The sequence below is a fragment of the Cyanistes caeruleus genome, chromosome 13 (genome assembly GCF_971803275.1).
Source record: "Cyanistes caeruleus chromosome 13, bCyaCae1.hap1.1, whole genome shotgun sequence".
Classification (NCBI taxonomy): Eukaryota; Metazoa; Chordata; class Aves; order Passeriformes; family Paridae; genus Cyanistes; species Cyanistes caeruleus.
The window spans coordinates 16152708-16175635 of record NC_141713.1 but is presented as its reverse complement, the minus strand read 5'-3'; the positions used below and the strand labels follow the sequence as shown (position 1 = coordinate 16175635).

General features: G+C 42.2%; 1 protein-coding gene across 7 annotated transcripts in view; it reads left to right on the top strand.

The window, feature by feature from the left end:
• Positions 1-22928, top strand: part of RORA (RAR related orphan receptor A) — a 396157-nt gene that overhangs the window by 47941 nt on the left and 325288 nt on the right. For 5 of the 7 annotated variants that reach the window (XM_086849261.1, XM_086849259.1, XM_086849262.1 and 2 more), the window contains 2 exons: positions 1541-1665; positions 2761-3005. In XM_086849261.1, coding sequence (XP_086705387.1) covers positions 2952-3005 — 54 coding nt within the window. In that variant the 5' untranslated portion in view covers positions 1541-1665; positions 2761-2951. Of the gene's footprint in view, positions 1-1022; positions 1278-1540; positions 1666-2016; positions 2215-2760; positions 3006-22928 lie in introns of those variants that run through there. The other 2 variants (XM_086849257.1, XM_086849256.1) reach the window with 2 other exon arrangements.

Sequence of the window (22928 nt, the reverse complement as noted above, 5' to 3'; positions counted from 1 at the left end):
TCTTTGCTGCTAATGCCATCTCACTTGTTGAAACAAGCTTAGTGATCAAAATTAATGAACCATCTTGGTAGGGATTGGAAGCTAGAAACAGACTGAAGAACGAGGAAGACCTTTTCTATGCCCAGGAAATGTCTTGGCAGAACAGGTTCATGGAGAGGGAGTTTGGGACAAAAGTTGTGATGGTTTTCATCCATTATATAAATCTTAAGTGAACTGTCACCCTATTTCCTTTGCTCGTGGTCACTTTGTGGACACACTCTCCTTTTGCTAGAGCAAAGCAGCTTTGTCTTTCTGCTTGTGTAGATGCTCCTAGACTGTGGCCTCTACAAACATGCTACAAATTTGTCCTGCTTAAGCTGGTTCTAATTGCTGGTGATTTATGAGAGAGATGTTGTGAAACAACATAAAACTAATTTTTCTTCTCCATTAATTCAGATGTTCTAAGCATTTGGGTTTACTCCTGTGATTTCCCCTCCCTCACAATTTACTTTGAAATCCAAAGCTCTACTGTGTTGTCTTATTGTAGCCTTCAGTGTTTCCTTCTCCCTTCTCATCTAATTGAAAAATTGTTTAGATTTAGAAAGTAGGGAAAAAGATGCACTAAATGAAAACTGTGTAACAAAGGTAGGTGAACAAAAAATCAGCAGCCTTTAACAGATAAAAGGAGAGAAAACCCACTACGCTCTCTGATAATTTGAAGTAGCTGCAACACTAAAACCAGTCCTGCAAAACACTCACGTGAATAATCCTTACTGTGGCAAGTAGTCCAATTGTTCCCAGCACTGGTGAAAGGCAGTGGTCTGGCAGCTTTGAGGAATGAAGTTCTTTTTTTTTTATTAGCTGGGCAAGTTTCCCAACACACATTGCCTGGTCAGCCTGCTAAAACCTTGATCTGAAGAGGGAGGGATAAGCTTTCTCTCAGGCTAACAGGCAGTTTGGTTTCCACAGATCACATAATTCTTACTTGTGTTTGGAGGCTGCCAATTAGCAAAAAGTAAAGGGGAGAGACTCTGCAGGAAATTGCAGCTCTAATCCAGCTGACTTGCATTAGAGAAGGACCACCTTGCTGCCCTCTGCAGATTCTGGAGAGACCATGCCCAAAGCCTGTGCCCCTTGCCTGTGTGAGTGTGTGTTCCAGGGATGCTCAGAGTCTCCACATTAGTCCTGGGAAGCAACTGGTGCTCCTGCTTCCCTCATCCACTTTGACTCGCTCTCCTTCGCAGGCTGTTCTCTAGGAGCAGCTTCTGTCCAGCTGGAGACCCTTCTACTTGATGCTGGTAAAAATCCTGGTGGCTTTCTGTGTCCCTGTGTGCTCCCAGACCTGCCCATGCCCAGTACTTAATCACAAAGAGTAAGACCTGGTTTACTCAATGGGCAAGATTTGTAAGCCCAGTTCTGACCACCTCAAATTTATTCATGCTCTGAAAGTGAATGCAGAAGGATTTTTTAATGCTACACTGCCTTCTGCAATCACTGTCCATTCCTCTCAGATGGAAAGAGACAACAGGTAATCAGAATTATTGTGGTGTTTGTTTTCCAGACACAGGGGATTGGAACTTCAGGACTTCCAAATCGACTGACCCAAGATTCTACCCTTCCACCAAAAGAACTATCAGCAAGATGTAATCCATTTGTGGACAGGCTCCAGGGGCAAGTAGACTCATAGTACGTTTTACAGCTGTTTGAACAGACATCATTTGTGGGAAAGCAGTGCAGCACTGGCGATTATACTGCAGAATGTGAAATTGCCCAGGGTTTATCTGTAAGTTTCATCAGGTACCAGCACCAGCAGTGTTGAAAGCTGTAGCAGCAGTCCTGGTTGGCAGAAGGTGGCATATCAGCTGCTTGCACATGATCCAGTGCCATTTGGAAAAAGCTTGAACCGCTTTCAGTAAAAATATCATGATTTGGTCTACTCAGGATATGCTTCTAGTCAGAGCAGTCAAAGCAGGCAGCTTTAGCACCTTCTGTACAGGAGGCAGTAGGGCTGCATGAAACATGGCCTTTGTTCTACAGGAGCGATGTGTTCTCCAGGGTGTGTTTGTGGCAGCTGTTACTGGATTTTAACATCAGGTAGTGGACAAGGAATTGACCATTACTGAGACTGTGAACTGCACAAGGGTGCTTGCAGAAGTCAGACCCGATCTGGAGGTTTCCTGGCACCTTGCTAGTTACCTTTTGCTCTATGTCAAAGCGCACTTCATTGAAAGAGAGGTATTGTCTGAAACGTTGCCTTCTCTGGCTGCGTGGCTGTTAAACATGTGGGTCTTGAGACGCTTAATACAGCTGGCATCTTCTGATGCGGCTTCAGCTGAAACAGTCATGGGGGAGGGAAGACAGCCCTGCGTGGAAGCTCTTCTCGCTGGTACCGGGGCTGCAGAGGGGAGCTCCTCGCGGGCCCGCTGGCCCTGTTGGCCGGGCCCCACCATCGCTCCGAGCCGTCGGGTGCCGGCCCGGGCGGAGGTCGGGCCGGCTCCCCGCCCGCCCTGGGCAGCGGCAGCACCTTGTGCGGCCCCGGCCCCGCTCGGGGGCCGCAGGGACCCCGCGGCCGCCGCCCCTCCTGGAGCCGGGCGCGGGTGCCGGGGCCGCGCCGGAGGGCGGCGGTGCCGGGCGAGGGGCGCGGGGCTGGCGGCGGAGCGCGGGGGGTGCGGGGGCGGGGGGGTGTGCAGCTCTCGCTAGCGCTGCTTGTGGTCACAGCTAGGCAAGCTCACATCCCATCTGGATCACGCTCGCTCTCTCCCTTCTGCTTTCCTACCATAGAGTTGCGCTGGAAACAGAAGATAGAGGGAGTGTAGGAGCTCGCCATCTCCAAGCGATCTACATTGGGAAAAACATGGAGTCGGCTCCGGCAGCCCCCGATCCAGCAGCCAGTGAGCCGGGCAGCAGCGTCTCCGAGGCGGCCGCCGGCGCAAGGGACACCCCGGTGAACCTGGAGCCTGCCCGGAAAAGCGATGCGCCGGCTCCCGTCCGCAGGCAGAGCTACTCCAGCAGCAGCAGCAGCAGAGGTAGGGAGACTTGGGGAAGGGGGAGGGGGCCGGGGGAGTGGGATCGAGGGGTGGGTGGGAATAGGAAGAGGGGGGTAAGAGAGAAGGGGGAAATGCAGCAATTTAATCCCCTGGTTTATTGCTCGTGCTTGTTAAAGCCGCGCACGCAAACAAGCCGGGCTTCTACCCCCCGCAAAACCTTGCAAACTTTTATAGCTTCTTTTAATTGCTGCAGGAGGAGGGACAAATGCAATGAAAATATTGAGCGGTGTTTGGTGCTTTCCTGTCTCTCTCGTTTATTGCCTGTGGTATCCGGATGGGTACCGTGCCCCTGAAATTACATAATTTTATAAATATATAAAGCAACAGCGAGAGTATTGGGATTCAAGGGAACAAACTTTTAAAGCTGCAGTGTCCTTCCTCCCCCCCCCACCCCCCCGGTCTGTCTCCTTTTGACAGTTTCTCAACTGGTGTGCTGTGGCTTGTTGTGAATGGGGGATCTGTGATTAAACAGGAGATTTGCGGTTTGCGGGTGACTTATTCACTCTGTTGCGCGCTCTTTCCCCTTAATTCATTTAAGTGTATCTTAAAAATTATTCCATCGCGGATCGGATGATCTGGTAGCTGCTGTTGTTGAAGGTGCACAACTTCGCAGAGGGTCTCCGTGCGCCCGGGGATTGTCTTATCGCTTAGCCCCGAATAAAACGCTGCAAACAAACGATCCCCCCTTTTCTGCCGCCAGCTGTCAAAGCCCTCTCCTGCCTCAGGCTGCGTCTCGGAGTGCTGCGGGTCAGCTCTCAGGGTGTTCAGGGCGGTTGAAGTTTGGCATCAGCCGCGGTAGCGCCCGAGCCGCGCCGGCGGCGGGAGAGCTGCGCGCTGCCGGGCGGAGCGGTGCGGGGCCGAGCGGAGCCGTGCGGGGCTGTGCGGGTCCGGTCGGAGCGGTGCGGGGCCGTGAGGGGCCGTGCGGAGCGGTGCGGAGCGGTACGGGGCCGTGAGGAGCCGTGAGGAGCCGTGAGGGGCCGTGAGGGGCCGTGAGGAGCCGTGAGGGGCCGTGAGGGGCCGTGAGGGGCCGTGAGGGGCCGTGAGGGGCGGGCTGCTCCCGCCGCGGGCACGGACAGGGGCCCGGCTTCAAACGCCACCGGAGTTTGCCGAGACGTGCGAGAGGGAGGAGGCTGCGGCTTTAATTACTTGTAAATAATTTATGAAGCGTTGCTCCTGCAAGAGAGGGAGCGCGCTAGAGAGGCTTCGCTCGGTAAAATCCCTCGGTGATGGGTAAAAATGAATTAAATAACGCTATGTAATAATACACACGGCTGTTGAGAGAAATGACGGCCGGAGAAAAGTACGTGCCCGGCGGGAGCGCAGCCCCCTCGGCAGCCGCTGGCGGGGCCGGGGCAGCGATGCCCGGCCGCCAGTGGTGGGGAGAGCGTCTCTCCTCGGACGGAGGGGGTTTGGGTTGTAGGTTGGAATATGGCTGATCATGTGTTGGCTTGTGTTTTACAGTATTTTTCCCCTTTTGGCCACACCCCCCCCTTCCCAGGCAGCTTCCCACTCAGGGAATCCGCGTACAGTAAAAGCCATCGAGATGACACACGCCGAAACATTTAATTAGAGGCGATTTGCGAGCAGGGAGCGCGCCGTTCGGCGGATGCCGAGGCGAGGAGGAGCGGGCTCGGCCGGAGGAGGCCGGGTGGCCACGGGCGTGTGCGCAGGGAGCGTTTGGCTGCGCGGGGTATATTTAGAGCTTGCGAGAGTGGATTTGGAATGCAAGCGCCTTATGTAACGAGGTTAATCAGAAACACTGGAGAAAATTTCCTTAATTTGTCGGGGAGTTTTCTGGATGTTTGCGGAGCCGGCCGTAGTTGGCGGGTGTTACACAACGCCCCCCCCTCCCGGCTCTCCGGCCCAGCGCTCCGGCGGCGCGGGCAGATGGTGCTGCCGGGGAGCGGGGCCGGCGGCAGGGAGCCGGCAGCCGGCTACGCCGCCTTTGGGGAGGGGGGCAACTTTGGGATCCCATAAATTATGTAACGCTCGGCTGTCGCTTCTGTATGGACGCGAAAAGGAGAGGGGGGTGCTGGGAAGCCCGGGCGGCTCCGGCGGTGAGGCTGTTTTCTTGGCGGTCCCGAATTGTTCGGGCTCTGGTACTGCTAACCTGCTGACCCACATGTCCCTCCTTCCCCGGGCCTCGCTGGGGAAGGGGCAGGGGCAGGGGGCTGGGCACACGGCGCCGCTCGCCCGGGCTGCCAGTCGCCGCACGCAGGCAGGCAGTGCGTTATGTAACAGTCTGAGTGGGAAAGCGAAGGTCAGTGATGGAGGCATCCCCGGCAACACAATGGCCAGAGCCCTGCGCGCTGGGGCTTTGCAAGCTCTAAAGCGAAATAAAGCTCGCGGCAGTAATTGGCGTGTGGTTTGGAAGGGCTTGCGAAGGGAGAGGGGAAAAGGAAAAGGAGAGTGGCAGGGATTTGGGGAAGGAAAAAAAAAAAGTGTTTGGGTTTTTTCAGATGATGTAATGGAGTTGGCAGAAAATACAAGTCTACTCCTAGAGTGCAAACAGTAAGAGAATTGTAGCTGGAATTCTGTGCTTATGTTGCATAAATTAGAGTATTGGAAATAAATTGACCTATACAATGCACACCAGCTGATTGTGCCTTTCTATTAGTTAAAACCTGGAGATACAGAACCACACAGCAGAACATGACAATGACAACATTTTGGCCTCCTTGAAGTCAGGACTTGATGGATGCATTAGGTGTTGCGGATCACTATAGACTTGTAGGTTTGAGTTTTTTAATTTTTATTTTTTTTTAAGCTACTGAAACAACACTTGATTTCTTGCCTTTTTTGTTTTTAATAGGGTGCTTTATATCTTATAGCAGCAATGTGACCTTAATGTATAACTTAGTTTAGGTGAAATTATTTTTAGAACTGTTACCTTATAAGCTCATATGTTCAACTGTGTATTGAGTTCAAAAATTTATTTGTTTGGGTCACAATTCTGCCATGTGTCCTAAGCACGCAGCTCTGGACTCTCATGTGAGCTGTGTGGAGGATAGATATAAATACATAGATATTGAGGTATATGTACACATTTATACACTCCTCTAACTGTAAAAAATCCTTATTTTTGACTTGGCAAACACTACAAATATTTGTTAAATATCCTTAATTTTCATAGCTTTACACGCTGCAAAGCTGCTTTGATACGTCAGGGTTTATGATAACCAGTGTACATAAAGAATGAAGAAAACAAAATTAAAGAGAGGACTGTTGATGGAGAAGTGGGGAAAGTTTGCTGTGGAATATATGCTTAAGTGAAGCTTTAGCTATTATAATATTATAATTTCAAAATACTTTAATGCTTGATATGCAAACCTGTCTGTACCGCCAGATCCTTACCTAACTTGATTTTTATTTTGCAGAGGTTATGCTGGTTTTGTTGCTGTGTAGAATACTTGAAAACGTAAATTCTGAGTTACCAAAAACACTTTTCAAATGGGGTGTTGTTACATGATATATTTAGTATATGGGGGCATGCATGCTGCAAAAAATTCCCTGCAGTCAGATATTAAAAGTGATTGTTAGGAAATTGTCACCATTTTGGAAAAAACCAGGAAACAGATAAAAAGCCTGGTTTTCCCCCAGAGGGGTGCTTTTACTGCTGACAGTAGTTGTTAAAATTTTCTGAAGATCAGTCACTGACCTGCAGGTTGAATTTGAGTCTGAGTGTGTATGTGTGTGTGTTCTGCAACAAGAGTTTGTGGTTTGCCATGCTTGGTAGAAGGAATGATTCCCTCGCCAGCTCTGGCCCTGGACTGTGGCTTTTACCGACATTTATTTCACTTTGCTGGCTTTGATGTCCATGGAGTTCTACCCATGCTGCAGTCTAAGGCTTAATATTCTGTAGTCCCCCTAGAAATAGTTGTAACTGAATAAAATCTATTTTCATAGAGAACTACTGTCTCATTAACAAGCAAAGTACATAAAAAGCTTTTAAATCTGCTAAAAAATGCTTGGTTTGTTTGGAACTGAGCTCTTGGTCTCAGAGGTAAGTCAAGAGAGGATGTCTTGCTGAAAAATATTTAAAAATCTTTTGTATCATTGGATGATGCTATGTGCAAATCTTTTTATTATGTTTAATATTTGGTGATTGAAAACTGTAGCTATGTAACTGTTGAGGTTCTGAGTGTATTTGCTGTTTTCCAGAACCATTTGGAATTTTTTATCATGTCCTCTATTTATCCTGATCCTGTCTCTGTTGGTGGATTGTGGCATGCTGCTTTTGTGATTTTTTAATTTTTTTTTTTTAAATTTGGGTGATGCAAGTAGGGATGTAACATCATTAATAGTGACAACAATAGGTTTGTGGTGTTCTTTTCTTCAGAAGTACTTTTTTTCTTTTTCCTAGGTTTTATCCATTTCTGGATTTGGATTATTCTACAGAGCATAGCCACAATACAAAATTTTGCACGTTATTTTCAGGAGGACTGTTTGAATTTTGTGAATTTGGATGTTTTCTGTAGGTTCTTTGGATTGCATTTGTCATCACTGAGGACTATTCTGCATGCACCACTGATTTAGTCCTATTTTGGTAGATGATACATGCTTTGAATCCTTTAAAGTACAGCATTGTTTTAAATATTTGTAGCATAGGAGCAATAATAGCAGCAGTATGTTGTTCTCCTAGGAACAATACAGTTCTCTTATTTCAATAAGCCATAACCTAGCCATAACCTATTCTCTTATTTTATTTGCTTGAGAAACATCTCAGGAGCTCATAAACCAGTATGTAAATACTGCTATCATTCAACCAAATGCTGTAATTTTACTAAATAAAGAACATATTTTATAATGGAGATTAACGGGCTGTGTTGACAATTTCAGTTTTGGGTATAGCACTGCATCTGAATGGAAAGGGCAATTTTAGCTTTGGGAGGTTGTCTTTTTTCTTCTTTTTTCCTTCTGATATTTGTTTTTAAGCTACAAAAATATGTGTTGGAGAAAATCTGAAATGACTCAGTCGATTTTGTTGGATTTAATCTGAGAGCTATCCCAGTGAAAAGGGGAAAAAACCCAACCTTGTTTTAAATTACTGTCGTATCTGTATCACTCTTGAAATGAATTTGTGAATAGGTGGTCCGTTCTTCACCAAAATATTTTTGAGAGTGTGTTTTCAGTGACAGGCAGTTGTAGGAACAGACATTAAAAAAATGAGAATTCAGAGTATATCTGAATGCACAGGCAAGTGTGGGTGCTGCGTAGCTTGGGGATTGTTTACAGGCTCTGTGCTGCTCGGGAAGCAGAGGGGCTGCAGTGGCAGCTGCAGCTGCTGTCACACAGCTGCAGAAGGCAGGGAAAGGGGAATGCTGGGCCCAGGTAGTTTAGAGGAGCTGTCAAAATGCAACAATGCGCTTGACTCGAGGCCTTCCGTTCCCGTGTGGCCAGGCCATTATCACCCCTCAGGACTGCCTGTCATCCCAGGGCCTTTGGGTGGGATGCTGGAGTGGGGGCCAGTGTCTACTTCGCCAGAGAAACTGAATTATTTTTCTCTGTCACACTTTTACCTGGATGTGAGCTTGATGTGGAGGTTCTGTAGTTTTCTGTGGTTTTGGCAGAGGAGGAAGTTCTGGTGGGTAAAGTGTTGAAGAAACTTCCTGTATGTGTGGAAGCATTCACACTTCATACACCAATTTCTGCTGTCTTGTTTTCTTTGACTCTTTTTTCAAGTCTCTTGTGTTTCACCTATTGCTGAGGCTGTCTTTGTAGCCCTGATAAGCACTTCTGGAAATGTACTTTACAGAGCTGCTGGTTTCATATATACTCACAGCTGGCTGACAGGTTGTGCATCCTTACCTGCACAGAGTCTTACAGATTTGGAGAGGAGGGCCCTGCAGAGCAGAATCTGAATCCTCTCCTGTCACTAGATCCATGTTGCATGTTTGGTGTCAGAAACAGATCACACTTAGTTTTTAAGGTTGTTACGTTTTTTTTTGTCCCAGTGTTCTGATAGGAGGAACCTCTACAGCTTTGGTTTCTGATGATTAGAAACCTTCTTTTCACTTTTAAGTAACTGTGTTCATGATCAGTTAGCTCACTTGCTCCTTTATATGTTTTCTATAAAACCTCTTTGGACTGCAAATGAAGAAGAGCCTGGTATTTTATTTTGTGATAGCTGAACTAACAGTGAGCTCTGTTCTATGACTCACATTTTAGCACTTCAGCATATCTGTTGTAGATGGTCTGTACTGATAGAAGCATGAGAACAGCTTGGGCTGTGTGTCTGGAGGAGTTAATTGTCTAATTTCTTGAATGTAAAGGTTGTGAGTTATTCTTCATACCGTTATCTGAAGTCTCATCTAGGTATGTTTCATTCTCAGCAACAACTGAGCTCTTCAGAGACTAAGTGTATTGGGGTGTGTATTTTCATGAAGAAATTGAGGGGCTGATTTTACAGCAGTTTAGTCTTATAGTTTAGCCTCATTGCACTGTTCATTTGGAAGGATACCCAAGTGTTTTAAAAACTACTGGGAACCATTTTGCTTATTACTGAAATCCAGCCACTTCTTGTGTGGAATCTGACAGCTGTTTAATGGTGCTCAGCCATGCTAAGCAGATCAGAATGGAAAGTGAAGAATACCATACCTGATTGAAACACTCAGAGGGATTTTGGATACAGATAATATAATTATCTGCATTGGAATTGGGTCAAACAGCTCTATTCTTGTAGAAAATTACTAGATATTTTCAGTGGCAGTGTATGGTCAAGAAATTGGTTTGAAATACCTTCCTGAAAATGATACCCCCAGCAGTGAGATAATTGAAGATCCTGCTGCTTACCCTATTGTGATCACCAGTTGCAGAATGATCAATGTTTTCAGGTATTTCTGGATGTATTAATTGTTTGGTTTCATGCTGGTATGTGAAATCTTATAAACCAGGGGGATGCCTGGGATGTTGTAGGTCTTGCTTTGTAAAGCAAATTTCTTTACTGGTGAATTCCTAAAATAGTGAGTTGCTGTCTGTGAAATGTGCCCATATTCACAGAGGTTTTAAAAATGGTTCTAGGGGATCTTTTGACACTAAGCCAGTAGGGAATGGAGGAGGTGGGTGTCAAGCCTTGTCTTGTGAGGGTATTGGTGACTGTGGAGAAAATACAGCTCTTTTCCAGTTGTCTTCAATTTCACTTCCCATGTAATTCTAGCAGAACTGAGTATAAACAGAAGATCTGCAAAGGACCAGAAGTCAAAATTCACAATCAACTGAATGTACATGAATGTCCTAGTAATCATGACCAACTGCAGAGTCTTTAATTTGTAATTTAATCTAATAATTTCCATGCACTTCTACAGGAACACACTATGAAGCTGGCAACTTCTGAGAAATTGCTGCGCTGTTACAGACAGCGTTTGAGCTGGCATTATAACAGCATGATAGATTGTGAGATTGAGAACAAAGTTAGTGTGGAAACTGAGCTGAGAGAAATTGCCAGCAGAATGTGAGAAAGCAGAGTTGGATTATGATAACCTCCCTTGTAGAATCAAATTAAACCATTTTTAAAGGCTTTGTTGATTTTTAGTTTGTAGTTGTACTATGTATTTACTTCACATGGGTGCGGGAGATTAATGAGGCAGGTGTAGTGATCATGGGGTGAAAAACTGCGGTGCTGCTGTTCTTTTTAAATGTTTCATTTCATACAGACAGTGGGGTATTTACAGCATTAATTAACAATATGTCTGTGTGCTTTAGTTCTGCAACTGTTCAAATGTATTGAAAGCATTTAATATGCAGAGGTGATGGAAATTATAACTCCTGGAAGGAGGTTGGACAGAGAAACCCCTCTCCCTTTTTAAAATATTTTTTAAAAATTTTATTACACTTATAAATGTATTTTAAAATGGCATGCTTATCCAAAAGAGTTGATTTGTGTGAAGAATGGGGAATATATGGCCAGGAACTCTGCAATTAGTTTTGACAATCTGACATGAAGAAGACAGAAGGAAAAACAAAAATCCAAACCCCTGAGGTAAACCATATAGCAAAGTGCTGTTGAGTGTGCATCCAATAGCATTGCCAGCTCCTGACCTGTGAGAGAAGAGTTTTTTTTTCCATATTTATGTAGAAGTGTATGCCGTGCACTTCTGAAATAAATACATATGCAAAACTGTAGACACCATGGGGAAGATTTAAATTATGTATTAGTAGAGCTTGGCCTGACTGTTTTGGTGTTGAAGCAAGGTCTGTTAGATATGGTCAAGGATAGAACCAAGGCCAAGTCTTGTGAAATACTGATTATAGGGTTTATTTTATTCCTGTAGTGGAATTATGAGAATACTTTAAAGTAGGATTTCCACTCATAGTTTTTTTTCAAATGTAGAGGTAGGAAAGAATGCCTTTTTATGAGCTAATAGATGACTTTGCCAAAGTCTGTACCAAATGTAAATCAGAGGCCTCGGCTGTATTACATTTTTTAACCAAGGGCAGAAGGGTAGGGTTTAAACTGTTTCTTTGTAAGAAGTCTTGAAATTTGAGAAAGTAGACACCTTTTGCTAATACTTCACTTGAAGTAAAAGACCTGTCAGCATCATCATCTCCTAAATCCTGTGTATATTAAAAAAAATAAAATGAAACCAATCTCAAAGGAAACTAGGGCATATCAAAAACCTCTCTGCATCCTGCTTCATTTGTGTAATCTTCAAGAGGAGTTTTGTTAGTCATTTGTGTTGTCATTATAGAAGTTAGGAAAGGGTCCTTTTACTGCCTGGGTTGTTAGAGAGGCCTTTCAAAAATTCTAATGAAGTATGCTCTGAACTGTTGACATCTTGTGTGGAGTCAGAGTGCTTCTGAGATAATACATGAAAGTCAGAGCACAAAAGCAACTCTTTCCAGGCCTGGTGCTTGGAGGAACAATGGATAAAGCAATCTATAGTGGTGGTGTACTTTCTGTCTCTTAGCAATCTTGCCAATCCATTAATAACCAGACAGGCCTTACACTTCAAGGGTCTTTAAAAAACCAAACCACTAAGTTGTTTCTAGATATTTCATTCCCACTCAACACTCTTAAGGTTTGTAGTTTCCTGCAGGAATCAGGTGTATTTTTAAGAAAAGATCTGATTTTCCATGAGTGTGAATCTGTCAGAGATGAGATTAGGTCGGTCGTGTGTTGGCAGCATTGAAAACCACCCTTGACTATAAGAAGTGTTCTGCTCTCCTGGCAGAAGACTGGATCCTGTGGCAGTGTATGTGTGTGCTTAATACTAAACATTGTGAGTGATTCTGTTGATGTAAGGGATAGTAGTCCAGTGCAGGGTAAAAGTAGGGGTGCATGTGTACTGAAGATCAAGAGAGGGCTGCAAGTAACCAAGAACTGCACTGGGAAATGGTTTAAGAAAAATAAGAAATTTTAGCACCAAAGAAAATGACTCTGCATAAAAGATGAATTAACTGTAGTTTTCACAGTAGGTAGGGCTGGGTGAGTAGTTGTAATTATTTTGGCAGATACATTGTTACCCTGCTATAATTTTGCTTTCAGGATCATACTGTGGCTTCATTGCTGTAGACGAATTTGTATCCCTACTTCAGAACAGCTGTTAGATGAGCAAGAATTTCCTCAGGTACAGAACCTGAGTTGCACTTGTCTGTTGCTGTATATTGGCATATGTTTGTTAAGTTTACTAAAGGTTTTCATTTGTAGCCACTAACATCTTAGTTCTACTCTTATAACAATCAAAAAGTCTTTTTTGTTTTGTGGTGGAAAAAAATGAAGGGCAAGGTGAACTGATTGTAGGGATTTAGCTTCAGAGAATTTAATAAGCTGACTGTTGAGGTGGCCTGCCTTACTGACATTTCTCTCGTTCAATATTGGCTGCCTCTAACATGGTTTCTTCATAACTGAATTATTTTCCTGTTTTGTTTTTTTTTCAGAGTAAATCACACTATATCTCTTGGCCTCCTTTTAGAGATTCACAGCTCTAGTTCACAAGAAATTGCAGTTGTTAAATTTTGGATAATAATACCCCAGTGAAATTACCAGGCCAGGTCAGCAGGATCCCAGAGATGCTGTGGTGTAATGTGTAGTGTAGTGAAAGAACAAGGGAAGATTTTTTTTTTTTTTTTTTTTTTAAAACGGAAGCAAAATCCTTCCAAAATTCTCACTAGTCATTAACTTTCCACAGCAATGCTCAAGGCAGTCTGTCACTAAAATGTTTGGTTCCAGTTCTCTGAAGAACGCTCCCCTATACAACATTTACCTTCGAGAGGATAAGGACAAAAGCTTCTGGATGAAGCCAGGATTAGCAGAGCAGCTAGGTTTACAGATAACTGCGGGCTTCCATTTAGCAAGCTGTATTTGGCCTCAGTGTTGGGTTTCCAGCATTCCCAAATCCACCTTCCTGTTGTTTTCAGCCCAGTTTAGAGACTGTAGAAATGGCTTGTCACAGATCTCTGCAATTGGCAAGTCTCCCCAGAACTTCTTCCATGTATCCTTTGTTTTCTTTGCTACAGCAGAGGTTCAAAGCAGAACGTCTTTAGGGATTTGAGAGCAAATGATCACAAGTGGTGAGGTGGGGACTCAATGCCAATATACTGAAAATATTTTGTTGCATTGCTTTTCTCTGCACACAGCTGAACGCACACTGGAAGCAAACTTGGCTCTGGAAAGGCAGCAATAGAAAATGTAAAAACAAACCCAGAAAGGAAGTAAATGAAGCCAAAGGGAGAGCAGGGTAGTTTTGGGTAATGAACAGTAAAAGAATGATGTGGAACTTAAGGAAGAAGTGTAATGAAAGGGCACAAAAGAAAGATGACTGATTTGGAGAATGGCCTGGAAAAAAGCCCCAAACATTTGCAAAAGGACTGGAGTAGTGGGGGAAGCTACAGTGTCTGCTGAGGGGAGAGAAGTTTACTGCCTTATTTCCTCTGTACAATTAATATATCCTTATTCTGTGATCTTGTCTTTGGTATGGAATGTAATAAAATGTGTTTTATTAAATGTGCATGGTGTGGTCTCAAAGAGTTGCCTCAGATTTACTTCAGCACCCTATTGCTTCCAATGAGCTCTGACTAAATTCTATTGCCATAGATGTTGTGCTAATATATTATAAGAATTATTTGTCTTATCTTGGTCCTGTGAAATTAGGAGCCCTTTCCCACAGTGCATTAAGCAGATTAAAATGAAAGCCTGTTTTTGTGGTCCAGCAACAGTGCAAATATTTAGAGAAAAGAAAAAAGGAAAGAAAAAGAGTTGTGGACTCAGTGGGGTGCTGTGAGGAGTCTTTATGAAGCAAACACATTTTGTCACCTAAATGGTGAGATGATAAATTCCAAGCTTCCCTTGAAAAGGTTTATACTCTTTTCCCTGGTGTCTTAAGTCGAGGGGGAAGAGTTTGGGATTGGTAGTTTCTGCTAAGGTACCTGTTGGTGGTGTTCTCATTTGATATTAACTTGTAAGGCATCTCTGAAGAAGTTCCTTCTCAAACCTTTATTAGTGATTTGAGGGCAGCATTACTTTCTGTTAGGCAGTCCTAGGACAGAACTGGAGCTCTTTGGAAAAGCACTAAACATAATATTAGAGTCTACTACCAATTGTTTTTTGTTTGTAAGAGAAATTACTTTAAACAGTCATCAAGTGATGGTACACATGAAATTCAGGATTCATGTTACTCTGTGTCTTGAATTCCTGTCTTGTGTCCCTTCTCCTTCAGCAGCAAATTATATTTTAGTTGCAGCTGTATTTTATTTATCCTGACTTACTTAAATCTTAGTGTCATAACATTGCAAGATACTTTGTAACTGCTCTCCTACCTGTGTGGTATTTGTCACAAAAAGTCTAAAGCTATAATGAAATTATTGTGGACATGACATTCTTAGGACAAAAGGAGTATCTTCCTGTGTTTGGGCAATAATTTCTTTTGTTTTGTCTTTTGTTTGGGCAATAACTTAATTAAGGCATCGTGTGTTATTGTAATGTATGTGAGGGGATGCTGTAATATGTGAGAGGGGACAGAGTAATGGTGGAATGTCAGAGTGAGCATTTTATGTTTTCTGGACTCTGTTCCCATTTCATTCATTCCTCTTATTTCCTGCATGGAAATAAGGAATAGGATTGTATGTTGCTACATCAGAAATGTTGCTCCTTTAGGCCTATTCAGGTCATGATCAGAGCTGAGAAGTCTTGGATGTGCTTATGGGCCACACTATGTGGAGCTTTATACTGAGATGTGTTGAGTTTCAAATTGTGGGGACACAAAAAGGCAGAAAATGTAAAAAAGTTGCCCCATTATTTCCCTGTCTGTGCACTAAGTTAGCAGCACCAGACCACTGAAGTGCCGTGGAAGGTACTTGAAACTTTGACTTTTTAGGTGCTAATTCCCCCCAGAAGGACAGGTACGAAGAAGTTTGGCATTTTTCCCTCTGTCTGTGTTGGACAAGGAGGCAGCAGCTGTGCCTTAACCACTTTTCTTCTTGCCCAGCATCTGGTCTAGGTGTCCTTTAGTCAGACCAGCTCCATGCATGTGTCCTGGGATATCTGTGGCTTTTGCTGGCACAGGAATTGAAAATTCCATGCTCTCACTGCCAGTGCAGTCTGAACTGCTGCTGTGGGTGCAGCTATGGCAGCAGAAGGGAGCATTTATCAGTTTGTTGTGTGTCCAAGTGTAGCAAAACCAGCACAATTGTTTTGGGGTTTGTTTCCTTACAAATCGCCCTCTATTGAGTTATAGCTTGGTGTGCTGGAGGTGGTGGGGGCTGGGGAGGACGGCAGCTTTAGTTGTCATTGCTGTGTTAGCAGAGGGGCTGCTCTACAGGCAGTGCTGAACAATCCCCAGGAGATTGTAGGGATCTGTCTCTGCTTAGCCCTTAGCGAGGTGCAGCTATACCCCTGCTGGTCACTGGAGTTACGTGGATTCATTTATATATATTTATATCAAAGGCTTCAGATTCCCCAGCAAACTGGACACTACAGACATGGGGTGTGCAACAAAAAGATTTTGCAGTGTGTTATGTATTAAAATGTGATAAAAAATAGATGAATGGCAGTGGTAGAGGGGGTAAGCAGTATTCCTTCTTTTGGTGGAAGTTCTTAGGTGTTAGAAGCATTTTCCAGCATACTTTGACCAGATCAGCACAGAGAAACTTGGTTTTAGTCTGTCTCAGGTAGTGTCTGATTTTTGAAACCACATTTAAATGTAAATGTAAGCAGCTGAAGTTTTTGTGTAATCCTTACATCTCTGTGTGATATTTCTCCATAAAAGTATTTCTACATGATGTTTTTCCAATGTAATGTTCTAGATGTAAACACACTGCTTTTATTTAGATTTATTTTTTTTCATATTTTGCCTGTGTATTTTAAGCACTTTTAACTTATATAAGACTTAGAACTGCTGGACCTTACCGAGGCAAAAGTGTTATAGACATAAACCAAGAATATATAGCAAATACTAAATCTATATTAAAATTAAAGCATTAGAGATATTTAATACCTTTAAAGTAATTTAGATTTAAAACATATTTTAGATTTAAATCATATGAAGCTGTTCTGCATGACTTCCAGCAGCCTTTGTTAAGGACTAAGCACTCTACTTCCTAACTTTTAGAGATTTCACTTCTATTTGCAATTTGTCTTCTAATGTGTGGTTAATAGCAATATAGCAATCATTCAGTTTTGCAAAAATCAGGTGGGCTTCTAATCTGTACAGCTCTTCCTAATACATGTAAAAACACTTTATTCAAGGCATTGCCATAATAATTAGCCTTTCCACATTTTCCTTAAAGACAGCTTGGAGGAAAAATTCCTTCCAATGACTCAGATGTGGTTATTAATTGGTTTTCTATTGCTGTTTGAATATTCTCATCAATATTCCAAATGGGAGGGTACCCATTCCTTCACATTTGTTTCAAACCTCACATGGTGAGGCTGGAAGGATGTAGTGTGGATGTGATGTGCTTTTCTGATATCCCATTTGTTTACCTGGATCCAGGTGTCCAGAGTTGCTGTGCTCAGTATGGTGGGACAGGGGTCTGAAATGTCCATACTTTATATTCTTTTGTGCTGCAAGAGGTTAATTTGGTTTGTTGTCTCTGATAAGAGTTCTTACTGTGGCCATTGAATTACCAAGAGGGAAGGGTCTTGCAGGAGAGCGTGAAAGCAAGAACCACAAACTGTTTGAATTCCTTGCCAGCAGTGTCTCCTGTGGTTCTGTCTACCTGGTCAAATCCATAACTAAAAACTGAAAGGGATGATTTGGCTTCAAAACCTCCTTTTCTCTGGAACTCTGTTCCCTGTGTGACACAGACACGTGCAGTGTGCATGAGGTGGCCACAGCAGTGGTCAAGGGCCAAAGTGTGTTGGGAAGGCTCTGGTTTGGTGGCCACATCCAACACTACTGCAGGTTCTGAGCTTAAAATGTCAGTGTTGGCTCCATATAGGTTGGTGTCATTATCCATCAAAGACTGTTTAATGTGAACTGGAGTTTCAGATCCAAGATGTGAAATGAATTGAAATACAGTGTTATGTAACTTTAAGTTGCTAATATGCAGTTGTGTTACAGAGAAGGATTAAGGGCAAATTTTATCCAAAGGCACTTTCAGGAACTAGAGATATCCAAAATATTGTTAGTTATCCTTTCAGCTTTTTATTAGCAGTATCTTGCTGAGACAGGTGATTCTTAGAAAGGAAAAGGAAGTCTGGTTGTTAGTTCCAGTCTGAAGCTGTATGTAAGTGAACCTTTTCCAGCAAAGGGGAGATGGATCACTGCTGTGGGCTTCAGCCAGAGAAACAAACCTGAGATCTGCTTTTTAGTTCATTTGTTCAGCACTGGAGAAACCTGTGTTTGATAGACTTTGGAGTACAAAGGAGGTTTGTGTACCTTCCAGAAGCTGGAGAAGAGATGGAATCTTGGCTGTCAGTGGGAATGGATTGTTCTCATATCAACCTCGAAAGCAGGAGTTACCATAACTGAATATTGCACTGTGTATGGTGCACCTCATATTTCAAACACAGATCAAATTCAGCAGTAGGTTTGAAATGGAACTGAGCTTCCAGAAATCAGACCAAATATCAACAAAACCCCTCCAATCTTAGTATGAGGAGCTTAAATTGAGGCATCATGCAAATCCTGTTAATAATGTAATGACTCTCCATTAATTCTCATCGCTGTTATGTCACTTGATTTTCAGCTACTTGATCCATCATCATTTTGTCAGTTCTACTGACGACTCTTTTTATATTCAGCTATTAAAAAATGGTTTCTGTTTCTGTTGATTCTCTAATTTTTGTATCTTTCCTAAGATCACTGCTGTCTGAATTAAAATTCCCACTTTAGGAGTAGAAATATCAGTTGAAATTCTTTTTCCTTTCTTCCTTAATACCTACATGTTGTCCTTTTGAAGTAGGTTGTACTGCATCCCAAGAGATTAGGTAAGCTTCTGGTCTCCTTGCTGTTTGAGTCTTGCTAGTGCAAGTGTTACCAAGATATTATGTGTTAAATATACAGCAAAACAACATTAATTTCTTTCCTTCTTTTCTGTATGGTGGAAAGAAGCATAAGAAGTTTTACTCTTAACATTTATCACACCCAAGTGGGTGTGGGAGTAATTTTTCTAACACAAGAATTATTTCTAAAAATGTGCTTATATTTATTCAAACAGTTTGTTTCAGCTTTCATTTCTGAGCTGAGCAGGTTTCTAAAGAGCTTTTTTCCCAACATGAAGATGGTGGGAGCTGGTGGATATTAAGATTTCAGTAAAATATTTATAGTCCTGGAGGAAGGGTGGATCATCAAGAAAAGAAAACGAACATTGATTAATTGATAATGACGGATATGCTTTATTTGCTTTCATTATGAAAATTCATCTCCCCTTATGGGTCTGTGTCACTTTGAAACTCTGAGCCATTTTTATAAATGGCATCTGTAAGCTTTTCTGTATTTTAGATTGAGTGCCAGTTTAGAGTATATAGAAGTGCCAGGGTAGGTACTTCCTTCCCATTAAGGGTGGGTCATGGTAGAATTCAGAAACTGGAGATATCCAAAACGTTTTTAGTCATCCTTTCAGCTTTTTATTATCTCAGTAGAAATAACCCGCTAAATTAAGTTATGAAGGTTTCATTCAAAGTATTTAACAAGAAGTTTTATTAAATAATTCTAAAAAAGCAAAAGGAGGTTTCACATAAGAGCAAATGCAGTGATATGCCATTAGTAGAGATCATCTTCGAGGCTGATTTTTGTTAATTGACAAAATTATAACAAATGATGAACTGTTGGTATCAAAATTTAATGACCAATTAATGGAGACAAGAAGATGTTTTTGTTTCAGAAAATGGATAATGTGAAGAACTGGAGCAGATGCAGGTTTGCTCATAAATTGCTAAATGGATGCATTTGGAGTACTGCTTCTGAAAGATAAACAGCCGGGAAAGAGATAGAGGAAGTGTTGATTTTCGTCTTAGTAAGATAAGTACTGACAATCAAACTAATAAAAATAATGTTCCAGAAGGTTATTATTTTACTGACTGGTATGCTTTTATGTGTTGAAAGTGTAATGGAATTGAGGTCTCCCTCCACTGCGAATTAATAAGCTGTGTTACACTTGCCTTGTGTTGGAGTAACTTTGTTTCACTATTTTGCTTTTTCTGCTCTGTGCTGCTTACGCTTCAGCCTTCTCAGTCTCTTGCCTGTAGGTATTTCTCACTTATTTATTTCTTATATGTCTTATTCCTCATTTATAGCCACTGTTTTTCATGGTGAGTGAACTTTGTGGTAGCTTAATGAAATTTAGCTTTGCTCTTCTCCTAACAGCCTTCTTTCTGGCTAGACAAAATTAAGTGCCAGTCTCTTTGAAGATATTTTTTTTATATTTTTGAAGATTTTTTTGCAAGTAACTTTAACTGATTGCTGAAAACATCTAAGATTATGGGCTGGCAATAATCACTACCAATTCTGAATATTAAAGAGACACTACCTATTGTTTCCTAGGAAAAATGCCTATTAAGACAAGTGCTCTGGTAAATGGAGCTGCTAGCCCAGCCACGCTTTGCAGTACCATCACAAGAGGGTTTGGGGTTTTTTGCCACGAGGCTGTTTACCAATACTTTTGTTTTGCTTATATTCTCTTTGTAAGACCCAGCCTGAGGGAAAGGGATGTTTTTTGTGAAATCCTCTGAAATTTAATTGTTTAGGCTAGATGAGAGCAGGCTGCAGAGCCCCACAGGTGCAGTCTGTGACAATGGCCTCTGCTCACTGGAAGTGGCAATAAACATATGCAGGGGTTGCAGTGGCTCTTGGGATGTTTCCTGGACAACCCTTTACTTTTAAATCAGTTTGTGTAGAGTTCGCAAAAAGTAAAAGTAGTGCTGGGTTTTTTTTCGCTTTTGCCTTGGTGATGCTGGGTATGTGATCAGTAGGTATGAAATAGCCATGTAATGCAAATAACACAAAATAATGAATCTTACCAAACAAGCAGAATAAAACTTGCAGGCTTCTACAGGCAAAAAGACAGTATTCCTAAAATTGGTTGCTGAAGGAGTGGAATTGCTGCTATTGTCATTGATATACTACACATTCAAACTAATGCCATTGCAATGTACATAAGGATTTTGTGAAGTGGGAATGCTTTGGTCATTACCTCTTCTCTTGCTTTAACTGGTAAGGTAACAGCTAACTAAAAAAACAACGTAGGCTCTGTTTCTTCCTCAGTTAGCTGATGTATGGAATTGGCACCTTCTGTGGCAGGTAGGGCTGCCAGTGTCTAGCCTGAAGTATAAAGAGTATTTCCTCCAAGAGTGACTAGTACTCTTCAAGTAAGAGAGGGTGTGTTTTGTTGCCTACACCAGATTTCCCTGTGATCCTTACATGGAGGCTCAGTGAATGACCCTAGAAAGTTCTGGCAGAAATGAGGAAAAATCCTAGTGTGGTATCCTGAATGGGGCTTGTCTCTGAAGCATAAACTGTGAAGAGCATGTGGTAGCTGCTGTTTGGGCTGAGGAAAGAGGTATGAAAATATTGTTTGTGTCATAGCTGATTAATTGGCAAATCAAAAAACCTGCATAATACAGAATGGGAAAGAGCAGAAGAGGAGAGAAACCTCTTCTGAGAGGCTTCTGATGTCTGGAAACCAAATGAGTGAGCAATGTTTTGAAATTCCTTCAAGTGTTTAGTGTTGATAATAGTTACTTTGAGCCATGGTGGGATGCCCTGCATGCTGACTCTCTGCTGCGTTATTTTGGGTCACAAGCCCCAGTGCAAAGCGCCCTGCTGGAGATGTTTACCCAGCTTCCTCACAAAATCAAACTTTCAGCTCTTCTGCTCCTTGGTTATTCTGCTGTAGTGGCCTTGAAGCTCCAGCCATTTTCTTTGCAAATGGCAAGTAAAGTCTGTATTACCTATTTTAATCATTTCCCTTCCTTAGGTGGTTAAAAAGCATTGAAAGGAGAAGAGCAAGTCTCCATGGCTGATAAGAAGCATTATTGTGTTTCACTTTCCACTGTGAATAGCTGTGGTAGGGTGTTCAAATACTGCTTCTCTCCAGGTATGCAATATTGATACCTCTTACCCAAACTGCAGCACAGGGAATAGTCATCCCATGTAGGATTCCTCTAACAATTCATGATGTTTGCACAGTAGATATGTATATATAAGTTTTTCAAAATGCCCTGTATTGTCTAACATACAGAAGCTGGCACCTTTACGGGACAATCATCTTCTGAAGGTTGATGTCTGAATTAAGTCAGAAAATCACCCTGAGTGTACCTGTTTCTCTCCTGTAAACCATACAAATTTCAGCAAGCCCACTTTATTAGAGTACTGCAAATTCACATATTGACACCATGGGTGCTTCAGACCAGGTACAGGAGAGGAATTCGTCCCACCAGCAGGAATTACAGGAAGGAATTAGAGATGGGTGAGTTCATTTAGGGTGCATTTCCCCACTTGCACTTCTAGGGCAAAAAAACATTGAAACCGAGTGATCTCTTTCTACTTTTTCCTTCTAGTCAAAATTTTAAAAAATAATTGTTGGGAGGTTGGGTAAGTACTGGATCTTCGTGTTTTTAAAGGGCATAATTTTCAAATTACTGCGCATCACTGTTAACCCAGTAAAGCTGAACATGATTTCACTTGGAGATGCAGCCCTGTGTTCTTGTTCATGCAGGAAAAGTCCTTCCTTTCTTGTGACTCTTTCATTCTTTACAGACTTGTGCAGTAATCAGAAAAACCCATAATTCATTGTGAAGAAAAAAAGAACTAGTCAAAACTATATGTTGAGATTAGGTGGCCCACTGCAGTTAGTCCATGTCAGATCTAATGCAATTATTGTTATAAACTGAGATCTTTTCAAATTCCTTTTATTCAAGCCCTGTGTAATATTTTTCATTTTCAAGTAATTTATGTCTGCTACTGCTTGGGAAATATTTCAGATAGAGTGACACTTCCAGCTCTATATGTGCAATATCATTTAAATTTTTATGGCTGACTCTAGGGCCTAAATGTACTTGCATGTGCACTTAGGGAGATGCTGACAGAATCCACACATTGCACAACTGAGTGTAGAATTTGGCCCTTTATATACCATTGTATTTTTAAAATAACCCGCCAAAGCTAACAAACAAAAAGCAAACCAAAAAACCCCAAATCAAACCCAGGAATCCTCATGAAATTGTCATAATGCTACATTTTAATGCCTGGAAATATTCCATTACAGTAATTTGAAATTTCACCATTTATTTATACAGGTCCTCCAGACATTCTCATTTTAGCTGCTTCTTTCTGGCTCTCTTAAGAATCAATGATTTTACTCCAGAAACATTCATGGATCAATAGACTTTGAAGATTAGCAGGTCATGGCCAGGTACAAAATGCATGTTGTAAACCCCAGGCTCTTATATTTGCTTGAATCCTTCCTCAAAAAAAATGAGAGAAGGGGTAGCTTTGAACAACAGACCTCTTTGAAAGGATTAAT